We start from the raw sequence: 14,973 nt of genomic DNA, 5'->3' as shown, positions 1-14,973 counted from the left end.
TATCATCCTCAATGGGAAAAAGCTGAGAGCCTTCCCTTTGAGATCAGGAACACAACAAGGATGCCCACTCTCACCACTCTTGTTCAACATAGTACTAGAATTCCTAGCAACAGTAATCAGACAACAAAAAGAAATAAAAGTTATTCAAATTGGCAAAGGAGAAGTCAAAGTCTTTCTCATCACAGATGACATGATACTTTATATGGAAAACCCCAGAGACTCCACCCCCAAACTACTAGAACTCATTCAGCAGTTCAGTAATGTGGCAGACTACAAAATCAATGCACAGAAATCTGTTTCTTTCTTATACACTAACAATGAAAATATAGAAAGGGAAATGAGAAAATCGATTCCATTTACTATAGCACCAAGAACCATAAGATATCTGGGAATAAACCTAACCAAAGAGGTAAAGGATCTGTACTCGAGGAACTACAGAACACTCATGAAAGAAATTGAAGAAGACATAAAAAGATGGAAGACCATTCCATGCTCATGGATCAGAAGAATAAACATTGCTAAAATGTCTATACTGCCTAGAGCAATCTATACTTTCAATGCCATCCCAACCAAAATTCCAAGAGTACTTTTCAAACAGCTGGAATAAACAATCCATAAATTTGTATGGAACCAGAAAAGACCCTCAATTGCTAAGGAAATGTTGAAAAAGAAAAACAAAACTGGGGACATCACCTTACCTGATTTCAAGCTTTACTACAAACCTGTGATCACCAAGGCAGCATGGTACTGGCACAAAAACAGACACATAGACCAGTGGAACAGAATAGAGAGCCCAAATATGGACGCTCAACTCTATGGTCAAATAATTTTCAACAAAGCAGGAAAAAATATACAGTGAAAAAAAGACAGTTGCTTCAATAAATGATACTGGGGAAATTGGACATCTATGTGCAGAAGAATGAAAATTGACCATTCCCTTACACCATACACAATGATAAACTCGAAATGGATAAAATACCTCATTGTGAGGCAGGAATCTATCAAAATCCTAGAGGAGAACATAGGCAGTAATCTATTTGACATCGGCCACAGCAACTTCTTTCAAGATACGCCTCCAAAGGCAAAGGAAACAAAAGTGAAAATGAACTTTTGGGACTTCATCCACCAAAAACTTCTGCACAGCAAAGGAAACAGTCAACAAAACAAAGAGACAATGCATGGAATGGGAGAAGTTATTCACAAATGACACTACAGACAAAGGGCTGATATCCAAGATCTATAAAGAACTCCTCAAACTCAACACACACAAAACAGATAATCATATCAAAAAAATGGGCAGAAGACATGAACAGACACTTCTCCAAAGAAACATACAAATGGCTAACAGACATATGAAAAATTGTTCATCATCATTAGCCATCAGGGAGATTCAAATCAAAACCACATTGAGATACCACCTTATACCAGTTAGAATGGCCACAATCAACAAGACAGTAAACAGCAAGTGTTGGAGAGGATGTGGAGAAAGCGGAACCCTCTTACACTGTTGATGGGAATGCAAGTTGGTGCAGCCATTTTGGAAAACAGTGTGGAGATTCCTCAAACAATTAAAAATAGAGCTTCCCTATGACCCTGCAATGGCGCTAGTAGGTAGTTACCCCAAAGATACTGATGTAGTGAAAAGAAGAGCCATCTGCACCCCAGTGTTCATAGCAGGAATGGCCACAGTCGCCATACTGTGGAAAGAGCCAAGATGCCCTTCAACAGATGAATGGATAAAGAAGATATGGTCCATATACACAATGGAATGTTACGCCTCCATCAGAAAGGAGGAATACCCAACTTTTATATCAACATGGATGGGACTGGAAGAGATTATGCTGAGTGAAATAAGTCAAGCAGCAAGAGTCAAGTATCATATGGTTTCACTTACTTGTGGAGCATAAGGAATAACACAGAGGACATGGGGAGATGGAGAGAAGTGAGTTGGGGGAAATTGGAGGGGGAGACACACCTTAAGAGACTGTGGACTCTGAGAAAAAAACTGAGGGTTTGGGAGGTGAGGGGAAGTGATTTGGTGAGCCTGGTGGTGGGTATTATAGAGGGCACATATTGCATGGAGCACCGGGTGTGGTGCATAAACAATGAATTTTGAAACACTAAAAAAAATTAAAGTTAATTTAAAAAATCAGTGGGCAATAGACTTTTCAATAAATATTACTTAAGTGATTATCCATGCTAAAAAATTAATTATGTGACCTAAATATAAGAAGCAAAAATATAAAACTTATAGAAGACAATGTGGCAGAATATAACATTGGATATGGAATTATTTCTTTAAAAATACTCATCATCTTGGTAAATATATTTACATTAAAATTAAAAATCTCTATAAATCCAAAAATATAATAGTGAAATAATAGTCTATAGAGATGGAAAAGATATTTGTTACATATAACCAACAAAGGTCTCATATCCAAAATATATAAATAATTCCTGAAAGTCACTAAAATATATATAGCCTAATAGAAAAAATAAACTAGAAGCTCTAACATATTTTTCACCAAAAAAGATATCCAATTAACTTGTGAACATATAAAAAGGTGCTTAATCTCATTTTGTAGCACAGAAATGCAAATTAAATCTGCAAAGAAAAAAAACACTCAAAAACCTAATTTTTGGAAAACACATAACCAATAAGACTCATATTTTGCTGATTGAAATACAATTTGGTACTACCATTTGGAAAGCAGTTTTACATGTGGTGGATTTGAAGATATGCATTTCATATGATCCTTCAATTACATTTATAAATGCTTGCTGTATAGAAACTTGTACAAGAATAGTCAGAGTAGTGTTTTTCTTAATAGTCCAAAACTGGAAACAGCCATGTGTCCAACAACAATGGAATGAATAAACTCTAATAATCTATTCTGTGGGATACAGTATGATTCTGAAAAATAATGAACCGCATCTATACACAGCAACATAGATGAATCTCACAAACAATACTGAACAAATGAACACAAGAGAATACCTACAGAATTGTAGCAAGCAAAACTTGCTTAATACATAGGTAGGAAAATTTATAAAGGAAGTTAAGAAAGTCAATGTTATAAAATTCAGCATAATGAGAACAGAATTTTGAGCAGGACTTCTCATGTGCAAGCTGTATTCTCTTTTGTTTTGTTTTTTTTTTTTTGAATGATCAGAGGTCACATGGAACATGTATTTGTATGTGTATTTATATAATAATTTTATTTTTATTTTTATTTTTTTCCATTTTAAGAAATTTAATTTATATATTTTTTCAACGTAACAGTATTCATTGTTTTTGCACAACACCCAGTGCTCCATGCAAAACGTGCCCTCCCTATTACCCACCACCTGTTCCCCCAACCTTCCACCCCTGACCCTTCAAAACCCTCAGGTTGTTTTTCAGAGTCCATAGTCTCTTATGGTTCGCCTCCCCTTCCAATTTTTTTTTTATAAACATATAATGTATTTTTATCCCAAGGGGTACAGGTCTGTGAATCGCCAAGTTTACAAACAATTTATGCATAATTTAATATATAATCTTTATTTATTTTAAATTACTTATAAAGTTTGAAATTCTAAACACTTGCTATATGCAATATTTTGTGTACATTGTATATCTTATAACAAAATAAAAATGATAAAAAGAGCTTTCTGTGCTCACTTGACAACACATATAATAAAAATGGAATAATATAGAGAAAATTAGCATGGCCTCTGCACCAGGACAAAATGCAGATTCATAAAGTGTTCCATATTTTGCTTTCCTTTCTAATGTTGATCAATGACAAAACTTTGTCTCTGATAAGCAAAGTGACTTGACCCTTCCAGCTACAAACCCCACCCCTAATTTTTTCCCCTTAAAAAAAAAATCTTCCCCAATTCGATATTTATATAAGTAGGTTAAATCCAAAATTTAATTATGTAGGGAAGACTGGTATTGCCTATCTTGACTTTTTTTCCTCACTAGAGTAGAAATAGAGCAATAATACTTAACTTATCTTTCCAATTGAAAGTGAAATCAATGAATGGAGGCCCTGATTCATTTACAAATGAATTTCTGCTACATAAAATAAAAATCTATCCTTTTAAACAAAATATAATGAAAGATAAAAATTCTGCATTAATAAAGTATACACTTAGAAGACTCTAAAATATTGTCTATAGGGCTACTCTTTTAAGTGATTACCCATGGAAAACAATAAGTTTGGAACCAGGATTATTAGTCTCTAATATGTTTGTCATTCAGATTGTGAATGACGGACACTTGGGTGGCTCAGTCCCTTAAGCATTCGACTTGATTTCGGCTTAGGTCATGCCCTGAGTGTTGTGAGATTGACCGTGGAGCTGGGTTCCATGCTGGTTATGGAGCCTGATTAAGATTCTCTCTCTCTTTCTCTCTCTTCTCTCCCCCTCTGCCCCTCCCCGCCTTCTCTCTCTCTCTCTCTAAAAAATGGTTGTGAAGGAAAATTATTTTTACTTATATTTACTAGTTTTTTTATAGAGCAAGCAATATTTTCATATATATTCAGTATTTTATGTGATGTTAGCTCTGACTGTAACAGAAGCATATCTGTATTCTTATTTGACAGGTAGAGAAATTATTAGAAGCAGAAATTAATAGTGAGAAATGCATTATGAAAGTATAAACATAGGTATGATAAGCATTTCTGTTTTATAGCTATAAAAATGATTACAATGATACAAAAAATGTTTAATTGGATCCATCAAGCCTCTATCATTAGTATAGTTATATAATACCACTTAATGAATTCTTTTGAAATAAAACTAGTAAAGGAACTCAACCGTATATTTGGACCATGATTAGTAAATATACACAAATGAATAGAATTAGTGGTATATTTTTACCAGAGCAGAAGCTTTTATATATGGCAAGAACCTGAAGTCCAACTGTATAAACAAACAAACAGAAAACAGGTCACAGTAATATTTATTTGGCCACTATAACCATGTTATTTTGAAAGCCAACCTACTTACATCACCAGCCTATCCATTATTCTATTGGGTGGGCCCTAGTTTGGATGACCTCCTATATTAACACTCCCTAAGGGAGTCCAGGTTGGATAGGGGAATATTTTCCAAGAGTAATTAAATTGAGAGAGTGAAACAGGAGAGAATCATGTCAATGGAACCTCCTTCATGGTTATTACTGAGCAATTGCTAAAAATTATTTGAAATAACTTGAAATCAATTAGGACTGTGTGTCCTTGTTATCTTTTGAAAATTAACTTTTCTTTATTAAAGACACACTAAAATCCTCATATATTATGAAATAAAATACATTTAAAAAATACCTGTTATAGATTTAGAATTCTTTGAACAAGGACTTCCTGGACTCCCCCAGAAAATTGTTCTGTCTAGTTTTGTGGTTAATCCTGGGATTCTTCCAGTCACTCCCTGGAACCTTGATCTTGGCCTGGAACCTTGATTTAGAGGCTCTTACAGATAGTCTCACCTCCAGGATAGCTAAGTCTTGGCACATGGCAACTGAGATAGCATTAAGGCGATGTATAATCAGGTTCATTTAACTTAAAAAATAGCAAAATTGCTAGAGTTATTAAATCCTTAATACATATCAGGTATGATATGTGTTCTGTTACTTTATTTTATCATACATATTTTAGGAGAAAAAAACTGAGGCAGAGAGAAGGTAGATAATTTGCTCAACTTTGCACAGTTAGTAAGTGAAAACACCAACTTATTATGTGCGATATAGATGTTAGGCAAATAAATGACTTAAGTGTAGACTCTCCAGTATAGGCTGAATTAATTTATCCTAGAATTGACTTCTCATATGTCACAATTTTAGAGGCTTTTCTAGTGAAAAATTAAGTGGTGTGCTAGATTCATCAGAAATGTAGAAAGCAATCTTAGACAATGGCTACCAGGTAGTTCTAAAAGCAATATTCTGTTAACACTTATTAGAACTTAGAAATGGGTAAATCTGCCAATGTCATGACAGTGAAGGATGAATATTATAAATTTTTCCTTTCATCTCAGGTTCCAATACAGCTTGGTATAGCAGTGTTATTGATCCAGTCATTTAAAACATTGACATTTTGTTTATCATGGATTTTTGCATTAATTTTTATTTTAAAATATTACATTAAATATTTACCTTGATTCCTGAGATTTTTGTTACTCCCTTAAATTTTATGCCCAAAGTAAAGTATTTCATTCGCCCCACTTGATTTACCCTAGTCCTGGTCCTGGTTAACAGTAAACATGGAGACATAATGCATATTATGCATTAATATGACTATACGTATGACTATATCACTTTGACAACCTGCAATTTTTCTTGACTTATGTGGCTTTCACAGAAGAAACTAAGGAACCACTCTTTATGTAGTATATGGTGCTCCACTGTAAAGATAGTGAGGAGATTCAGTTCAACTGGCCAATACAAATGGCAAAGCGTATCCTTTCAAGTAGAATTATATGCAAGTTGAATACAAAAGGCTTGTTATAATTGGTTAATACACACAACTACATCAACTTTGTGAAAGAATGTTTTTGTTATTCCAGAGGGAGTCACTTAAACAGAGCAATTCTATAATACTGAAAATTGTATCTGCAAAATCTATAGATTTAAAAAGACAATTTAGTAACTAACTTCTTTGCTTTCCTAAAGGTCATTCATATACTTTATGTATCACCCAACCCCCAAATTGGCAAATTTTGAGAATTAATTTAAATGTCAGAAACTAGCAAGTATTTTTCATTCTAGTACTTTTTTTTTTAAGCCTCCCTACCATAAAATATAATGAAATATGTAAAGGAGTGATTAGTGCTGCATTTAGCCTTTAACCCTTACATACAGCTTTGGCTCTATTCCCAAAATTTCCGTTTTTAAAGTTTTGCAACAACAATCTTCTTTATTCATGAAGTCATTTTCCTTAATGATCAATTACATATATATTTAGAAATATTTTAAAAGAATAGGAATGTAGCTTGTCACACACAAATAGATCTTAGAGAGTTACTGGTTCCATGCCAATGCCCTCAACTTTCCAGCAACAGATTGGATTGGTTAAGGAAGAAGCCATAAACACCCTATCAACAAGTATTTATACAGATGTTAATGAATTTAAAATTCTGTTAGTGTAACATTTATGCCAAACTCCAATTTTATTTGTGCTTTATTTGTGAGGCATGATGCAATAACTTCTTTTAATAAACATGTACAGACTGCTTATACTTTAAAATGGAAACATATTTTTAGTGTTTCCAGCATGAGATACGTAGAATCAGCCATTTATCAGTTACCAAAAATATTTCCATTGCAGATAGCATTTTGCTCATCATGCAACTATGTCCTCCAAAAGCTTTTGGTAAAAAGATGAACTCATCTCTATCTGTGAAACCAAGAATACGTTTTTATTATATTACTAAGAAAGGCCATTAAGGGAAAAGAAAATAGTCATGGGAAAATTGCCATATGTATTTAAAATAAAAATAATTAGCTTTTTGTGTGTGTCCCAAATGATAATTGAATCTTAATCTCCCTCTGTGTAGGATATTTATGCTATACTGAAATTTTAGAAAACATTTATTTGAAGCATATGGGTTTAATGAACACTTATTTTGTTTTTCATGAAGAAAAGAATAATATTTCCATTAATTTCGAAAGAGACTTCATCTCTTTTAGTGAACTTCTTAAAGCTGAACTGCTTTCCTCTAGGATTTGTACATTGTGAATATTTCATAAAGTAGCCTTATATGATGGAGTAGTTTTGTTGTTGTTGTTGTTTTAATTTGCCATCCTTGGTTGTCAATTTTTATCCCAAACTAGTTCTGACTTTCAGAGCTGAAGTTTCTATTATAATGATTAAGTTAATTATAAATAAGAATGTATTACCCTCCATAATGCACAGGTCTCTCTACACACTAAAAATCTAAATTCTAGCTCTACATTTGTCAGGGCACTGACAGACCATTAACCAATTATGACAATTATTCCATTATTTCACAAATATTTTTGAACACCATCCTACTGTATACCCCTTAAAGAGCTTATTTATACTAGGCAAAACTGACGCATGAATAGGAAAATAAAATATAATGTAATAAATGCTATTACGGAGTCTCTATAGGAACTTTTTTTTTTTAAAGATTTTATTTATTTATCTGACAGACAGAGATCACAGGTAGGCAGAGAGGCAGACAGAGAGAGAGGAAGGGAAACAGGCTCCCTGCCGAGCAGAGAGCCCGATGTGGGGCTCGATCCCAGGACCCTGGGATCATGACCTGAGCCGAAGGCAGAGGCTTTAACCCACTAGCCACCCATATTCTATATTCATATTTCTAGTTTTAGAGATGTTATCTTTAATTCCACCTGAAAAACAGATCAATTAAATAGATAATTAGAAACCTATCATGTAACAGGCTGGTACATCGTAGTATATAACCACTAATATTATGTTTAGGATGAGATTTCCATTACATAGAATACATTTGATATATACTAATAGAAAATAGTATACTAATATATACTAATAGATATATACTAATAGAAAATATACTAATAGAATGCATAGAATAAATACAATTTTATGTAAACAAAATCCAAAAAATCTATTAAAGAACTACGAGTAAATGCTTTAAAAATATTATTCAGTGATTATCTTTGGGTAGTGGGATTTTTGTGGATTTTCTTTCCTTTTTTTTCTTTTTGACTTTTTACTTTTCTGCATTTTCTAAATTATCTGTAATAAGAATGTATTCATTTTATAAAGAAAAGTTTAACAATTTGTTTAAATAAAATTACTCAAATTTGTGTTTTGAAGAAAAGGAGCAAATGTAGACAGCAGTAACTAAGCTAACAGCAGGAATCAAAGGAAAGACATTTTTCCTTCAGTTACGATTCCAGAAATACATGAAGCAAGACTCAGAAAAGTAGGAAAGGACAGGAAGTAAAACGGTTTGGGTTCTGCAGGTAAAATGGTACCTCTTCTACAACTGAAAGATTTTACTGGACAGCCTGAGTAATGACAAGCACCCCTTAAGTAATCCAAATTGCCATTATTCTTCTTATGTGAGATGCTAAAAACAGAACTTCTTCTACAAGTTTAAAAGAGTTGATCTTATTTTCCTCTTCTCAATGACAGGAGTAATCCTGAAATGGTTTAGCCAAAATGGAATCAATTTCTTCAGTATGTAAATTACAGTATTTCAAGTACATCCAGCCAACTTCACCAATATGCTTGTTCTGTTATTACACTTGAGCACATGCCAATCTACCAATCTATGCCTTAGGGTGAAAATGGTTAATATGAACTGGACCCTTACAGTGAAATCTCTCATCTTTACTCTGGGATTGTTTTTTAGAACCTTAGCTGAACTCAGATGTAAAACCACTTAAGGTTTATGGAGTGTTATCATAGAGTTGAGGAAAACTTTCCAAAATGAGTACTGTTAAGAAGTAATTATTCCAAGTGTTGTCATTATTCTAAGAAAGACTCAGATAACTTTTATTTTTAACTAAAAGTAAAATTGTTACAAAAGGATTCTCTACTTATCATGAGTAGTTAAGTTTCTAGCTATGGGCTCAGTTGATTATAAGTGGCCACTCACTTTTTTCTGTCACTGCACTTATGGGTCCAACATTTTGTCTGGTCAACCAAGAAAGGCAGGTAAAAGGCTGGGACTCTGCCAGGGAAAAGACTTAATGCTGAGCAGTAATGGGAAGACAATGCCAAAGGTTCCCTCTGTTGGATTCTCTCTTATAGTTTCTGTATACCTATATGGCCACTTACCAGAATGGTGTCTGCTCATGAATTCAATGGTCAGCCTTTGCATGTGAAGTAATTGTTCCTTCAATATAGCAGATATGGAGGGATTGGTTGAAGCTCAGGATACAAAATATATGGCCATCTTAGAAACATTAGGTGGCACGAGAAGCAGCAGCAAGCAGCAAGTTAACTTTGCTAAGTAACACGGAGTCTAGAGAAATAAACTGCTGATTTTTAGCTTTTCTAAGAATTGGCTGCAATATCTCTTTGAACTACAGTCATTTTACTAATTTCAGCAGCAATTTTTAAGGAAAAAATCTACATGGTAGAGTAGCACCCCTGGCATGTTCATAATGACAAATGCTAACCTTGTACATAATATGTATGACTGTGTGTGGCACATGCACCAAGCATTCAAAGCAGGCCTTGCACCATGCTTCATTTGTTTTCCAAACAACTTGAAAGCATGTGGTGTACAAAGATCTATAGTGAAAGAATTAATAAATTAACATATAAAATATTAGGTTTTAAATTATAGGATTCTTGTTAGTTTGATTACCATGCTTTAGTTGTCAAGAGGGATCTGTCTCTGGTGTACTGTCAATCAATCCTACCAAGCTAATAAGTCCCTAAACACGATAATGCCTCCAAATAAGATCTAGTCCATGGAGGAAGGCTCTAAAACAGCACGTCTTTGGTGTAATTCTGAAATGCATGGCATTGTCATAGCAGAACATCTACAGATTTTTTTTTAAATGACACAAATATGTAAATTTTACATATAGATATAAGGGTTGGATTTTTTATTTTCTTTTTTCTTTTTCTTTACTCTTTTATAGTTGTTACCTTATATTCTTACCTTATATAATTTCTCCTCTTGCATATTTTCCATATCCATTTATGTTATGCTTCCTTACCTCCTTTCTTGAAATGGCTACTCTGGCATAAGCACAGGTTCCCTAAACTTTATATAATTATATTCCTCGCTTAAAATGTTGTATTAGCTTACACAAACCAAGCTTAGTTTTATATACAAAATTAAAACTCTGTTTCAAATACCTCAATATAATTTATGAATTCTATGTACATACAAGGTTAGGCAAGAACTGGACTTTAAAATAAGCCAGAAAAGACATTATAGTGGACAGATACTCTTTTTATACTAGAATTCTACTATCTACCAAAAATAATTCTTTGAATTTTTAATTTAAAAGTAAAAGCTAAAAAAAAAGCAAGTCCTAAAAGGTGTTGGCTACATTGAACCATTGTCTTTATTTTTAAAAATAGGTGATTTTGAAACTCAAGCAGGAAAATTATGTAATCTGTAAGTGACGGACATTTTTCTTACAGATGATTAAGTTCCCATGAATTAGTTTGTTTTTCTTTTGACGAAATTGTTTGCCTAGACTGATCTACTTAGCCAAAATTTGATCTCTTTTAAATAACAAATAAAATTTCCATATTTTTTCCCAGGTAAGAAAGAAGAATTTATCTACAAGGATGCCACTCTGAATGAAAAATTAGAAAGGAGTAAAGAATACACATACCAATGGCTTCACACACAGGTTGGGATTCATGAAACAACTAATTCGAGAAATATGAAATGGTGAGGTCATTTCCTTTAAATTAGATTTTTGTATTGCAAACATATCTTGAAAAATGAAACCTAGGTTAATTGTGCTAAAACAAACATGACTTTATAGCCAAAGGCCAATACACCCATTGCCATGTATAAAAGGCCTCTTCTTTGGAATAGATTTAATCACTCTTTACGTTTTTCACCTTAAAATGTTTGAGAGTTCTGTTTCTGTAATGCTTAAAACCAATGGATGAAACACACAAATGATTCTATTTTATAAAGTAAAATGCATGGTTATCAATTAACTGTTTATAAATATAGTATGAATGGGAGGTTATATTTTTTTTTCCATTTTATTTATTTTTTCAGCGTAACAGTATTCATTCTTTTTGCACAACACCCAGTGCTCCATGCAAAACGTGCCCTCTGAATGGGAGGTTATATTTTGTTTTGTGTCATTTCTATCATTTACATTTGACAGTTAAAATTACAATTCAACACTGTGCTTCCACTTTACCAGTAATGTAACTAATTTCCAATGGTGTCTCCATGCTTCAGTTTCCTCTCCTTTATAGTAAGGTGGTAGTATCTTATCTATCTCACAAGGTAGAGGTATGATCACAAGGTTGAGGATGTCAAATGTTTATATCCCTTAGTAACAAACAAGGAAACGTGAATATAATAGGTAATCAATTAATTTTTGTTACACTAATGTATGTATTAGTTTGCTACCACCATAACAAAATACCATAGATTGTGTGGCTTAAATAACAGAGATTTATTTTCTCACTGTTTTGGAGGGTACAAGTTCAAGATGGAGTTAGCAAGTCTGGTTTCTTTGGAGGTCTGTCTTCATGGTTTGCAGAGGGCCACCTTCTCACTGTGCCCTCACACAATCATCCTTCCATCTCTGTTTTCTATGTTTTAATCTCCTAGTTATAGGAGTTATATATAACTCCTTATATATATACACTTATATATATATATAACTTATATAACTATAGTTATACTAGTTATATTGGATTAGAACCTACCCATATGACCTTATTTTAATTTAATTGTCTCTTTTATGGCTCTATCTCCAAATACATCACATTATGAGGTATTGAGAGTTAGGACTTTAGCATATCAATTCTGAGGAAACAAAATTCAGCCCACAGCAATGTGGTATAATGCATAATGCTAAAAATGCATAAAAGCTAAAAATCAGCATAATGTAGTATAATATATATGCATAACCACTGAACCAAAGTTTTAGGGAAATAAAAGTCTAGAAATAATATTATTTTTGGCATAAATTTTTAAAACTTTCATTTTATCTACATATATCCATAAAATAATAAAAAATAAAAATAAAATAAGAAAATTAAAAAGTGCTATTATAAACACTAACTAAATATATAAATCAATACTGAATCTAAATGTAGATAATGCTTTGGAATGTTTCCAGGCATTCTATGGAATATCAACTCCAATATATATGATATAATGTAATAACTATTTAAATGACTAACAAATAAAATATGACAATTATGAAGGTTAAAACTTAACTTAGAAGCAGGTTAAAATATGTAAAAAATGAAATCTCTTTTTATAATATATATAAATTGAGACTTTCATATGTGGTCAATTCCATCCATGTAATTCCTTTTAAAATATGGAAAAGGAAGTGAAGAGTGAAAGTGAAATTAAACAACATTTTATAATCTGGATTATTTTGTCTTATTTAATTGTGAGCAAAGAAAGTAGGAGTAAAGCAATCAGCATTTGGGAACTTTTATTTTACTAAGAACTCCAATTAATACAAGCACAATTTCTTTTATGTTGGTATAAATCATTTTAGTGTAATTCATAAGATGATATCCTTAGAACTATAAACAAATGGAAACATGGAAATTTGTATATGTCTTTGCTTATACTTTATTTATTATATTTATTTTATAAATATATTTTAATTTTATTATTATTTCCATTTTATAGATTATTAATTTCTCCCAAACTTTTTGGTGGGCATTTCTTTCATATTCTTCTTCTACGTTTATATAATAATATAATCTTTGTTTTTCTCACTCTGCAGCAATCACTTCTTGCCCGAGTTAGATCCAGATGTACTTAATGGTGGAAGAGTTCAGCTTGTGGTAAGAAATATTCTTAAAGTTACAGAAAAATGTTGTACATGCTCGTCCTCAGTAACTGACACTTTAAAATATGTCCATAATTAGTGTAAATTATGAAAATATCACAACTCAATCTTTTTGGGGTAATCTCAAGATACTATATATTAAAATGATAACCTGTAGTAACATGTTTTGTTGATTTGTAATATAACTTTAAAATCTGCTATTACTTTAAGATATTGATTCTATATGGTAGATTTAAAAATATTAACTTGCTACCATATTTAAAATAACGTGACTCTGAACAGGAATTGCATAATGAACTTATTTACTTGAATATTTTTAAAGAGTAGGATACTGAGAGAAAAATACTCTCACAACTTAGAAAATCAAAGCAGATAAAAATTAACAAGTATTTGTAAACTCAACCACTCTAAGTAATAAAGTGTAAACTACTGAAGCTTTAGGAACAACCAAGTTCTAAACATGGTGACCAGAGTGTAAAACTCTAGACAATATAACTGTATGTGCATTGTTAAAGTCCATTGTACTAGAGGCTATAAGAAGGAAGACTATGTTAACAGAAGGAGAATGGCCAGTGTGGAGTCTAGAGAAATGGAGTCCACAAAACAAGAAATTTTCAGTGCGTTTCCAGAAATTTCCAGAGAAGAGGGTACCCTAATCAATGATAGAAGTGTACGGCCTCCTTAGCAGTTGAAAATGGATGACTCAGGTGACCCTAACTTTATGACACCTTCCCTTTATATCAACCAATTAGTACTCCTTGCTCAGATTCTACATTCACCAAGAAACTGATTTTAATTTAGCTTGCCAAGTAGAATTTAGCATAAAAAGATAATACACTTTCTAATACATCTAGTATGATGGTATCCAGAGCAGTTATATTCATAATTTTCATGAACAATTCATGCAAGGAATTTTCCTGAAAGGGAGCAAAATTAGGGCAATAGCTAAAATTAATGTGTTTATGAAAATATTTATAGAACCTATGCACAAGTTTGAAATAATCATTAAGCAAATATTTCCTTGCATTTTAATACAGACTCATCTGGCAGAGTGGCATGTAGATTGCCCTAGGAAAATTGATATTTCAAGCAATGAACACCATACATATTACTAACAATTGCTCACAGAGTGTTGAGTTGCCACTTTGGGGCGAGAATGGGGAATATAAAAGTCTCAAGGAATGCCAGGATAAAGAAACTGATATTAACATTGAATGATTAAACTTCTAAAAATGAAAGCAAACATACTGGGTAGATTTCTAATTGAAGTGGTTCTATGATAGGGATGCCTGGGTGGCTCAGTTGGTTAAGCATCCTACTCATGATCTCAGCTCAGGCCTTGATCTCAGGCGATGAGTTCAAGCCCCACATTGGGCTCTATGCTGGCCATGGAGCCTACTTAAAAAAAAAAAAAAAAAGATGGTTCTATGAGATTAATGCTTTGACATTAATCTCCTTCTTCTGTATCCCATTGTATTATACTATATTCAAATATATGA

General features: G+C 32.6%; 1 protein-coding gene and 1 non-coding gene across 2 annotated transcripts in view; both read left to right on the top strand.

Annotated features, from left to right (window-relative positions):
* Window positions 1–14,973, top strand: part of LRRIQ1 (leucine rich repeats and IQ motif containing 1) — a 214,442-nt gene that overhangs the window by 173,682 nt on the left and 25,787 nt on the right. The window contains exons 23-24 of the mRNA XM_046012860.1: window positions 11,226–11,358; window positions 13,409–13,469. Of these exons, the coding sequence (XP_045868816.1) occupies window positions 11,226–11,358; window positions 13,409–13,469 (194 nt within the window). The remainder of the gene's footprint in view (window positions 1–11,225; window positions 11,359–13,408; window positions 13,470–14,973) is intronic.
* LOC123947779 lies at window positions 3,654–3,759 on the top strand. Its single transcript, XR_006819821.1, has one exon. It is a non-coding gene; the product is annotated as a U6 spliceosomal RNA (small nuclear RNA).

Source organism: Meles meles, chromosome 7, assembly GCF_922984935.1.
Source record: "Meles meles chromosome 7, mMelMel3.1 paternal haplotype, whole genome shotgun sequence".
Lineage (NCBI taxonomy): Eukaryota > Metazoa > Chordata > Mammalia > Carnivora > Mustelidae > Meles > Meles meles.
This window is presented reverse-complemented; position numbering and strand designations above follow the sequence as displayed.